This window comes from Charadrius vociferus, unplaced genomic scaffold, assembly GCF_000708025.1.
Source record: "Charadrius vociferus isolate BGI_N301 unplaced genomic scaffold, ASM70802v2 scaffold355, whole genome shotgun sequence".
Lineage (NCBI taxonomy): Eukaryota > Metazoa > Chordata > Aves > Charadriiformes > Charadriidae > Charadrius > Charadrius vociferus.
The window spans coordinates 1,526,460-1,537,781 of record NW_009648451.1 but is presented as its reverse complement, the minus strand read 5'-3'; the positions used below and the strand labels follow the sequence as shown (position 1 = coordinate 1,537,781).

Sequence of the window (11,322 nt, the reverse complement as noted above, 5' to 3'; positions counted from 1 at the left end):
CAGCTCTCTTTATCTTTCCTCTGAATTGAGCAGTGTTTGGACATACACCTATAAGCTCACTGGCTGCAGTTTCTATGTATCTATGGTTTCCACAAGTTAGTTAGGGTCTTTTGAAATATATCTAGTTGTCTACAGCTTCTGCTTAGCAAAGTTGATACTCTTGAAAGTCAGATAAGCAATCTGCTCAATGACTTCTTACTGTCATTTCTTTCATATTGTGAAATAACTTGGTGCGTTACATAACTCTGTATTTGTGCAAATGAACAGCTTTGTGGACTCCTGCAGTTAGTGCATCTCTGAGAGCAGCAAAGTGTTTGTAACAGGTCCTTATGCTGTCTTCTAGGACAGGTTGAATGCAGTAGGTTTTGCATCGTGTTTTTAATACACAACACTAATATAACTCAGTATACCATGGCTGATTCTTCTTTGTTAAATTCATTTCAAGAAATCACACTGTGCATTAGCCAAAGACGAAATCAATACAAATACAATTTAATCAGAGAAGTTCTTGCTTTTTAAAATAATGTTGTTTGGTGGTTTTGTGGGTTTTTTTGGGTTTGTTTTGTGTGCGTGTTTTTCTGAAAGCTGCTTATTTTATTCCCTCTAGCTTGTATGGGTAATGATTCTGATCTGTTGATATCAAGTGGTATCAAAACAAAAAAATACCCATAAACATCTCTCTTCTAAGAGGACTTAATTCTACATATACTACATATACTGTTTCTCTTTTTCCTAGTGTAAATCTGCTACATAGTGTTTAGGAACTTGCCAAATTCTAAGAACGGGAAAAAAACCAAAACAAAAACAAAACAACAAAAAAAACCACAACAAACCCAACCCCACCCCTGTATACCATTTTATACTACTGGAGAATTTAACCATTTTCTGGAAAAAAAACTCATGAGGATAGTACAGATAACTTATTCCCCAAGATGCTTGCTGCTTTTAGAATATCTTTCAAAAAAAAAAATAAATACGTGTTCTTTTTTTTTTCCTTCAGCTGGTGGCTCGCTTCCATACAGTATACAGACGGCACAGAAACAGCTGTGGTTGCATTCCTATTTTCAGTAAGTAGAACTCAATTGTTTGGAGGTGGTGGGTTTTTTTCATAGACTGTACGTTTAAACTTATAATGCTGGAATGTTTGAACGTTAAAAGCAAATTAAGGGGAAGTGGTCAGAAGCATGATACTCTTGAACTCCTTAAAACAGAAGCCTTTAGGTCTTTATCTGCTGGTTTTTTCTCCAAAACATAGTCCAAATGTGCTATTTGCCTGTAAAAATGATATGGGATATTGTTGCTAATTGGAGGACACTAGCAGATTTTTGATTCTGTAAACTTCTATTTAAGCTTTCCTTCACTGAACTGAAATAATATTACTCCTCTTTTTTCTTTTTTTTTGTTTCTTTTTACAGTTGTATTTCACTTTTCCACTTGTGCCTTCATTTTAACAGGATTTCAACTGAGCCACAACCGGGTTAGGAAGGGTATTTTTGTTTGGGTTTTTTGAGTTCAGCAGTCCTGCTGCAAAAATTCTCAGTCCCTTGTGGTAATATCTTCTGTTAAAGGTGCCTGACATTTTCCATTAAGAACTTCTATTTTCACTTGCTACTAATTTTGTTAAAATCTAACACATTCCATGCCAGATGTCTCCCTCAGGCTGAATCTTTAAAAACTTAAACGTGTTTTGAGAACAATGGGAAAAGTTGTTTTGCACAGATGAAAAAAGGGGGGGGGAATAGATTTGGTAACCTCTTACAAGACCACAGCTCCCCATTCCATTCACCAGAAACTTAACTCTTCCAGGTGGAAGTTGTGCTGCTAAAATACTTTACAAATTCTTGGGTAAATGCTATGGGTAAAGTTGTCTATATATTCAGAGGGCTGAGAACACAGTTGCTAGTTGCAGAGACTATCCCCCATTCTGGAGTGAACATGATTGCTGCTGTGAGCCTTGCTGGTCCATGTCCAGGGAATGGAAATGGAACAGAAAATATGTGGAGCTTTGTTTCTCCTGCCTTTGCAATGTGCCCTCTGAGCACGTTCAGCACAGGAGGAAAGCTACAAACACCTTCAAGATTGTTCAGTCATGATTCAGAAATTGAGATTGTAAAACTCAGGGTGTTTGTGCAGCCTTAATTCAGTTTCTATAATCATACACCTCATGAGAATCTTATTGGAAGAAAAATGTAACCTTTTTTCAGTTAGTCTCCTATTTATTGCACAGAACATTATGTGATAATGAGACCATTCATTGTTCCTGTTCAATGAGAAAACACCCACATACCTGTCTCATTGGGCATATTGGGGTCCTGGCAACAGAAGGGGAGTTTTAAAGTCACCTGTTGAATTGGTTGCAGATGACAAGTGACCCTGCATAACTGCTCTGTAGTGACTACCCTGATGCAGGTTCTTACCCTGAAGTAGTACGAGACACTAGCCCTTGAGGAGAGCCTGCATGTAAGCTGTTACCATAGAGCAGATGACATACAGCAGCTTCTTATCTGTTGTAACCTGAGAGACACAGAAATGGTAGGTCCTATTTCAATAGACTTAAGTATAAGATGAGCTATTTTAAAGACTTGCCATAGTACAAAGCTTTGGGCAATAGAGGGATTTGAGGAATTTGTCTTTACCTCAGTGGAAGATAATACAAAACCAGCAAGAAACTAGGGATCCTACCAGAGTTGAAAGAAGATGAATACTTTGTACTTACAGTAGAGGAGAAGGAATAACTCCTTTTTACAAGTAGGGAGAGTTTAATGGAGTTGGATAAATGCTGTCCTATAGCCTCGTCCCAAGAGGCAGAACCTCTGTTCCAGGCATACAGTTTTTATAATGTCTGTGGGCTATTTTTCTATCTTTTCTGCCAGTTGAGTGTATTTAACTAACCTGTAATGCAGCTCTGAATTGTAATTTCTCAAAAGAATAAGATTACTAAACTTAATACTGATTTTACTTTTCTGATCATAGCAAATCATTGCTAGACTGCTTTTGTTACATTAGCTACTTTGTAAATGGTGCAATTTGCTCAGTTTTCTCTCTGGTAGGGTTGCTATTTTTTTCCTTTCACTATTACTCATTGATAAGGAGAGATTTGCAATGCTTAATTATTTCTGTTAATTGCTGCTTTTGAAACAGTTGATCAGCTTTGACAGCACATAAACCACTGTATTTTAATGCTCATTATAATTGATTGACTTTTAATACCACATGCCTTATGTTTGTGCAGTTAACCTTATCAAATTTTTATTTTCAAAGAATGGAAGAAGTTGGTTTGACAAGAGCTTGTTTGACTTGCTCTTGACAAGTCCATAACCATAGTTGTATTAGAGCTTTATGTGTTCTTTAGGCCTGTAGAGTTTTGAAGAATAATCACCTTCTCAGTTTGAAGAACTACAGTGTTGTTCCCCTAACATCATAAAAGATGAGAGATGTGGAGCATTTACACAGAGGAACTACTGTTCTCTTACGGTTGAGACTAATGGTGTGAGTTGTTTTAACTATGCTCAAGCCTTGTTGCCAATATTTTGAGATGTAAAGCCCATTCAGTATTTGAAGTAATAATTAAATAATGAAAAAGGTGGGGGTATAGAAAATGAGTTATTCCTGGCTCTGCTTATTGGTTGAGTGTGTTTGCACAGATTAATTTTCAGGATGTTGGGAATATCTGGCTTCCCTGTCTCGCTAGCTCCACTTGTAAAGGGGCCTGTGTCTGCTCCTTTACCTCATTTGTGCCAGAAATATCAGACATTGGTGGCAATTGATACTTGCTGTATATGTTCCAGCTAAATGCACTGTGATTGCAGTGTAGTCTCCTTTTCAAACTCAAAAATTCATTGCAGAGTAAAACAAATATTTATCAAATGTTTAAAAAAAAAAAGCATACTTCTGAAATTTTGCAAGTGGTTAAGTATATATAAAAGCAACAGCTTGTAAGCATTCACATTTGTAGTGTAGTGCAAGTGAGTGCAAAGTATTTCCTATATTGCAAAAGATATCTTATTCATGGTAGAGAATTTTTTTCCCCTCTTCCTTTCCCAAGAAAACAAGTTACATGAAACTCAAAAAATATAGCTATTGGAAAAATGGAGGGATGGGAGGTGCAAAAGCTGTTGCATTTTGAGTTGGAAAGTAGATTACCTCCTTAATCCAATACACCTAATCATCACATTAGAGGCTGTGTCATTAAAAAGAAGAAAGAGCAGCTGACTGAAACGCCACAAAAGACTGGGAGGGAGGAAGTAGCAACAAGTTACTGGTAAAAATGTCAGGATTTAGTGGTCTAAAGTCAGAGTTAAGCTGTATTAGTGATAAGGAGTTCAGTCCTAGGAGTGTAAAAGAATAAAAAAACCAAAACAAACAACCAACCCTAGCAAAAAGGCTTTCGTGTTTTACTCTTCAAATTCTAATAATACCTACCCACAGAACTCCTTTTCCTCACCCCACACTTCAGCTTTTAGTTTACGTGGTACCATGACCTCTAACGTCAAAAAAATAACTACTTCAAGCTGTGGTTTTGGTCCATAAAATTTCTCAAATCTAGTTTCATTTAACTTACCGTATTTATCTCTGATGAGATTGAATAAACCTGAAGTTTACTGCAACATGATGAGATTGGTCCTGTGTACGTCCTCTGCCAGCTGCATTCTGATGAAGTGTACAGCTTAAAATGTGTTAAGACAATTTGACTAGAAGTTGAAATTGTTATATTGACATAGGCTCTCATCATTGCTGTGCAAAGCAACTGCTCTTGTATTTTACTTTAGGCTTTTTGTAATCTTGGCTTTTTTTCTAAAATACGCCAGGGAAGTCCCATGGTGAAATTGAAATTTAGCTGTATTAAGAATAGATAAATGAGATATTGTACCCATGTGAAACCCCTTCCAGTTCTTTTGGTTTATCATTGCATTATGCAGTCTAGAGATAACCTCTTAGGCTGAAGGGAAAACATTTCTTAAATACTACTTTGCTAATAATGCTTTTACTAAAAGCCTCTGAGTTTTGTTTTATTTGTTGGGGTTTTTTTTAAGTAATTACCTTACTGAAAAATACCAAAAAAAAAACCAAACAAACAAACCCCCAAAAAACAAATCAACCAAACCTGATCAAAGAAGATAATCACTTTCTTTTCTCTTTTTGTCCTTGCATATTTTTGCTGTCCTATTAAAGAGAACATGGCCAAAATGTATTCTCCCCTTTCTGATTTTAACTTTCTGGAATACCAGTTTCAATCCCTTGTAACTGAAACTAAGTGCAATTAGATTACTGTAAAATGCAAGAGAAGTGGTAGTACTCTTGCTGAAACACAGTACTTAATTGTATCTGTCAAAGATAAGGAGGCAAAAAAGCAGTAGACTGAGGTAGTATCTCAAAATTGCTGCAGTTAATAGTGGGGGGAGAAGTTTGTCCTCAACTAAGGCAGTGAGATACATCTGAAGAAAATCTGTGTTCAATTCCCAATTCTACTGTTTTTCATTACTACAATGTTACTGGAGTTACCCAATTATTTTTGTGCCTTAAACTTAAAGATGTTTTTACCTAAACTGTTAGTTGTGAGATAAAAGCTATTAACAAGAATTGTTGTGTTATGGTATAGACTTCAATCTGTATGTGTGTAAGGTCTAGAGTTCTGTAGGGGAACACCAGTTTAGTTAGTGGTTTCTGTATCATACATATTAGTCCGTTCTTCAAAAAGAGACTTCAGTGTGGCTTGTGTCATAATATAAATAGGTCTAGTTTGCTCCAAACATGCATACAGTGTTTCAGCTCTTCCCCTTTAGGAATACTGGACCAGTTCTCAGAAACAGGTTTTTTTCTTCATCAGAAGATAGGCTTGTTAAAGTAAGTAGGTCTTGACCCCTGAACTACAAAGCCTCTTGACTTAACTCATGTAAAAGTTATTTCTGAAAGTCAACTTGCGTAAATAATTACAGCCTTTCCATTTCAATCTTTGTAGGCTTTTAAATGGACAGAGTTCACCTCAGAGGTTTTTTTGGAGCTGATCAATTCTTTTTTATTTTAGAAAAGAATGCTAAATTAGGGAAACAAGATTGTGACGACTGAAACCAGAACCTATTACACTGGAAACTGAGGAAAGAAAAGTGTTTGGGTGGAGAAAGGTGTATTTGGAAGCCCTCTTCCCAATTTTGAGTGAGGACTAACAGCTGTCAGTGGAATGTGCTTCTAAATACCACGATTTCACACCTTCAGTTGTGTACATATCTTTACTGCTTGCTTAGAGTTTAGTTCTGTAACATTGACCCTGAATTACTCCAGCAATGGCTTGTTGTCTTAAAGTAGTTTATATATATTAAGCCCTCAAATTTCCTCAGTGGCTTAGGGGCACAGAAAAGGGTAGAGGAAGGATAGTGTCAACAATCTATCAGTTGCTCCTTGCCTCTGCTTCGTGCAGAATAAATTGTAATGAGCTTGGGGAATTTTGCAAGGTTTAATTTGGTGCCAAGTTCCTTTGCTTGAAGGCATAACCACTGATAGTCCTCAAAGAAGAAATATTGGCTGGAAGCTTGGATATAGTTTCTTAAGTGCTAGCTGGAGTGGAGGAATGGAAAAACTTGTTATGAGAGCCTGATAAAGCAAGGAGAATATCTGCCTGGTTTGTTTGTAACAAAAAAAAAAAAAACCACCAAACCTGCCTTCTGGCTTCTAGTAAGATTGGATTCCAGGATTAAAAAAATCGGTTAAATAAAGTATTTTCAACCTTTCTGTAGGGGAAACAAGTATTAAGTATGTGAAGTATAGGGTAGTATTCCCAAAAAGGTGGCACTGTAGTATGGTGAGTATTTTTTAGACCTCAAAATAAAACTGTATATGAGAAGAACTTTTTTTTTTTTTCCCCCCTAGCAAGTGGTCAGCAGAAGTCTCGGGTCGAAGTCACGCTATGCCTCACATTAAGACATATATGAGACCCTCTCCTGACTTCCAGAAAATTGCATGGTTCTTAGTTACAAGGTAAATAACTAACCATACACCTTTCACTTAAAAACAAACAAAAAAAAGAGTCACATACAAAGTTCTTGTCAGTTGCAGGCCCAGGTGAGTTACTGCCTTAATCCCCATAATACTGTAAGTAGTGATATGAATTTTTGTCCATATTTAATGTTTTTTCATTGCGTTGCCCCTTTTGGGGCTGCAAGTTGAAATGATTACGTCAGGAACTGTTGGCAATCGCACCAAAATGTTGTCTGAGCTGTAACTGCCAATTTTGGGGTTCAGCATCAACTGAAGTGAAAAGTATTTTTAAACCTGGGTTGAGTTTCTTTAACATATGCTGTACGTGAATGTGTTGGTTTGTACAAAACATATATGGGTTAAGCCTAAGTTTATCCTTGCACTGCCTTATTACAAAACATGTAGATACCTAATATTTGGAATCTGACCTTTTGTCAGATTGAGTTGTTCAGCAGTCTAGCTTTGTATTTCTATTGTTTGGTTTTTGAAGAAGACAAAAGAGGGAGCAATAAATTTCTTGACATGAGGGGAGAATGTCTTATTGTGAATGGAAAATACAGATATGTTTCAGTTTTGCTAAAACTGATTTTTGTGCAATCTTATATACTACAGATCATGATCTTTGTATCCTTAAATGCTCAGTTACTTTAATTTTTTTCCTCTTTGTATTCTGGCTCTTTGAATTTCATCACTCATTGATACTGTTGCCTGCAGTAGTGGTAGTGATTAAGGTGCTTTTTAAAGGATTTAAGTCATTGAAATGTGACGCTGCATCCACCTAATAAAGAAATTCATAGTTGCTTCTATTTTTTTTCTCATTTCTTCTATTCCACCATTACCTACTATCAAAAAGCATCCAATATGTCCGTCAGTTAATAATATTTAAGTTTTGAATTATCCTGTAGAAGTAGGTTTTGAAAACACTCGCACTTCTTTTTTGACTCCCAACTTGATGTACTTCATAGCAGATACTCATGAAGGATTAACTACAATGTGGTGCTGAATAGCATGTTAAACCAAAAATACCTCTTCAGTAAATACTTGTTTTCGTAAATATATCAAAAGAACAAAATGGTAGGAGCAAAAGATAGTGTTTAACACTTGCAAAAATGCTCTGTACTAAATGTATTCTAATACAACTAGTCATAATTGAGATAGTTTTTAATCTTCCTAAGTCACCAAATTGAAGTTATTTACCAATACCAAGTAGATAGAATCATAGAATAGTTTGGGTTGGAAGGGACCTTTAAAGGTCATCTAGTCTAACCTCCCCTGCAATAAGGAAGGGACATCTTCAACTAGATCAGGTTGCTCAGAGCCCTGTCCAACCTGACCTTCAGCGTTTCCAGGGATGGGGCATCTACCACCTCTCTGGGCAACCTGCGGCAGTGTTTCACCACCCTCATTGTAAAGAAAATTCTTCCTTATATCTAGTCTAAATTTACTCTCTTTTCATTTAAAACCATTATCCCTTGTCCTATCTCAACAGGCCCCACTAAAAAGTCTGTCTCCATCTTTCTTATAAGCTCCCTTTAAGTACTGAAAGGCTGCAATGAGGTCTCCCTGCAGCCTTGTCTTCTCTGGGCTGAACACTCCCAACTCTCTCAGCCTGTTTTCATGGGAGAGGTGCTCCAGCCCTCTGACTGTCTTTGTGGCCCTCCTCTGGACCTGCTCCAACAGGTCCATATCTTTCCTGTGTTGAGGGCTCCAGAGCTGGATGCAGTGCTCCAGGTGGGGTCTCACCAGAGCAGAGTAGAGGTGCAGAATCACCTCCCTTGACCTGCTGGCCACACTTCTTTTGATGCAGCCCAGGATACGGTTCGCTTTCTGGGCTGTGAGTGCACATTGTTGGCTCACATCCAGCTTTTCATCTACCAGTGTCCCCAAGTCCTCCTCAGCAGGGCTGCTCTCAATCCCGTTATCCTCCAGTCTGTATTGTTACTGGGGCTTGTTCTGCAGGGTTGCTGGAACCTGCAGCTGGTCTTGTTGAATGTCATGAGGTTCACACGGGTCTGCTTCTCGAGCCTCTCCAGGTCCCTTTGGATGGCATTCTGTCCCTCCAGTGTGTCACCCATACCACTCGGCTTGGTGTCATCTGCAAACTTACTGAGAGTGCACTCGATCCCACTGTTTGTGTCATTGATGAAGATACTGAACAGTACTGATCCCAGTACAGACCCCTGAGGGACACCACTGGCCACCAATCTCCATCTGGTCATTGAGCCATTCACCACTACCCTCTGGATGTGACCATCCAACCAATACCTTATCCACTGAACAGTCCACCCATCAAATCCATATCTCTCCAGTTTAGAGAGAAGGATGTTGTGGGCAACCATGTCAAAGGCTTTACAGAAGTCCAGATAGATGACATCCATAGCTCTTCCCTTGTTCACTGATGTAGTCACTCCATCACAGAAGGCCACAAGGTTGGTCAGGCAGGACTTACCCTTGGTGAAGCCATGCTGGCTGTCTCAATTCACCTCCCTGTTCTCCATGTGCCTTTGCATAGCTTCTAGGAGGATCTGTTCCATGATCTTTCCTGGCATAGAGGTGAGGCTAAGAGGTCAGAAGTTCCTTTCTGAAATGTGCAGAGAAGATTCAAAAGGCTGAATTTGTCTTGTAAATCTGTGTGACACAAGTATGCTTGTATAATTATCCACATGGCTTGTATGAATACCCTTCTATATATTGTCTCTGCTGCTCCCACTGTGCTGTAAAAATAGCAATAAAGAATAACACCCATCTCACTTTTTATGAAAATACTGTTCTGATTGAACTGAAGTTCTGCTAGAAGTGCATTGATACAGCTGTGGTACTTCAGCAATTTCTGCTGTAAAGATCGTGCCTCACTGAAATGTCCTGTTTCTCTTTGCAGTGCTAATCTATCTAAAGCAGCCTGGGGAGCTCTGGAGAAAAATGGCACCCAACTGATGATCCGTTCTTATGAACTTGGAGTCCTTTTCTTGCCTTCAGCATTTGTAAGTTCATAGTTCAAGTACAAATCCTGGGATATGCTGAGAATCTGCAAATATTGATGAATACAAACATGACTAAATAATCTACTTACTAGGTTCTGTGGTTCCAGGTTAGACAGCTAATAGCAAGTGTAGTTTACACAAGGTATTCTTTAAAATAGAAACAGTCAGTTTTCCTACACGGCAAGTATTGATGTGACTTTTGTCGTGTTACTGAAAGGCAATAGTATTTTAAAATTGCAATATGTGCTAAGTGTTGCTGGAAAGGATGATCAAATCTCTTCTTTCATGCTTTGTAAAACTAGGCTGTGAGTGCGAATTTCCCTTGAATTGATGTGTATGGTTGTAATTTGAAAAACAATTCCTAATGTTGCACTAATTGCTGTTCTTGCTCTTCCCTGAAATGCTCTTGGAAAGCCATGTGACTGTGTCTTCTCAAACTTACTGGTTTGAGAACAAGTTCTGAAATGTGTTTCCAATACAAATCTAAGAATATCTTCATAAAAGGCTATTTAAAAGCTGAAGGGTTGTATCTTCCAAACCTACGTGACAGCAGTCTCGGTATGTAGAAGACAAGTTTGACCCAAAATAACTATTATTCAAGTGTGTGGAGCAGAGAATTGGGAGATACAAAATGTTTTCATCGTAACTAAGGTCCATCTAGCTTGTAGTCTAGTCTTAGTGCAGTTGTAGCAGATGCCATGGGGATTAGGTCAATAAACAAGCATGTATGTGATACCTCTCTAGTATATGTTTCCTATGATTTATTTTAAAGGCTTTCCAGGATGAAAATTATAGCCAGACAATGATGGTTAGTAGCCACAACTTGGCTTATTCTCTTAACACATCAAGTACCGTATTGAACTACTCTTGCTGGGTTTTAGCCCCCTACAGAATCCCGTGGTAGTGAGTCTTGTGACTTAATTGTGCCTTGTATTTAAGGAAAAAAGCTTCCTTTTTTTTTGTTTAGATTGGGGTTTTTTGTCTTATTTAGATCTACTGCCTGATAGTGGGGAGATGTGAGTTTCTTGTTCTTCTTGTTAATTCCTCCTTCTGTCTGGTGAACCTCTTAGTACCAAAATGTTAACAGCAGTTAGTCTATGACCAGAAACTATTCAAACTCCTTCCTCTGTGAATTTCTTCTTTTCCAGAGAAGAAATTGCAAGTTTCTCTGAAAAAGCGTTTGTATGCTAAAAGCCCTTAGAAATATTTTTCTGATGAAGAACGCATCTTTCCTAGATAATGTTCATGGATGTTCACGTAATGTTTCATCATTTCTGTTGATTAGTAATGTACTCCCAAATGAACATTTAGTAATATTATGACATCGTAAAAATGTTTACCTACCATAACTGTATAATTGCAGTCTCCT

General features: G+C 37.9%; 1 protein-coding gene across 1 annotated transcript in view; it reads left to right on the top strand.

Annotated features, from left to right (window-relative positions):
- TDP1 (tyrosyl-DNA phosphodiesterase 1) overlaps window positions 1–11,322 on the top strand; it is a 51,909-nt gene that overhangs the window by 18,438 nt on the left and 22,149 nt on the right. Inside the window, exons 11-13 of the mRNA XM_009885597.1 lie at window positions 1,001–1,067; window positions 6,865–6,972; window positions 9,851–9,953. Coding sequence (XP_009883899.1) covers window positions 1,001–1,067; window positions 6,865–6,972; window positions 9,851–9,953 — 278 coding nt within the window. The remainder of the gene's footprint in view (window positions 1–1,000; window positions 1,068–6,864; window positions 6,973–9,850; window positions 9,954–11,322) is intronic.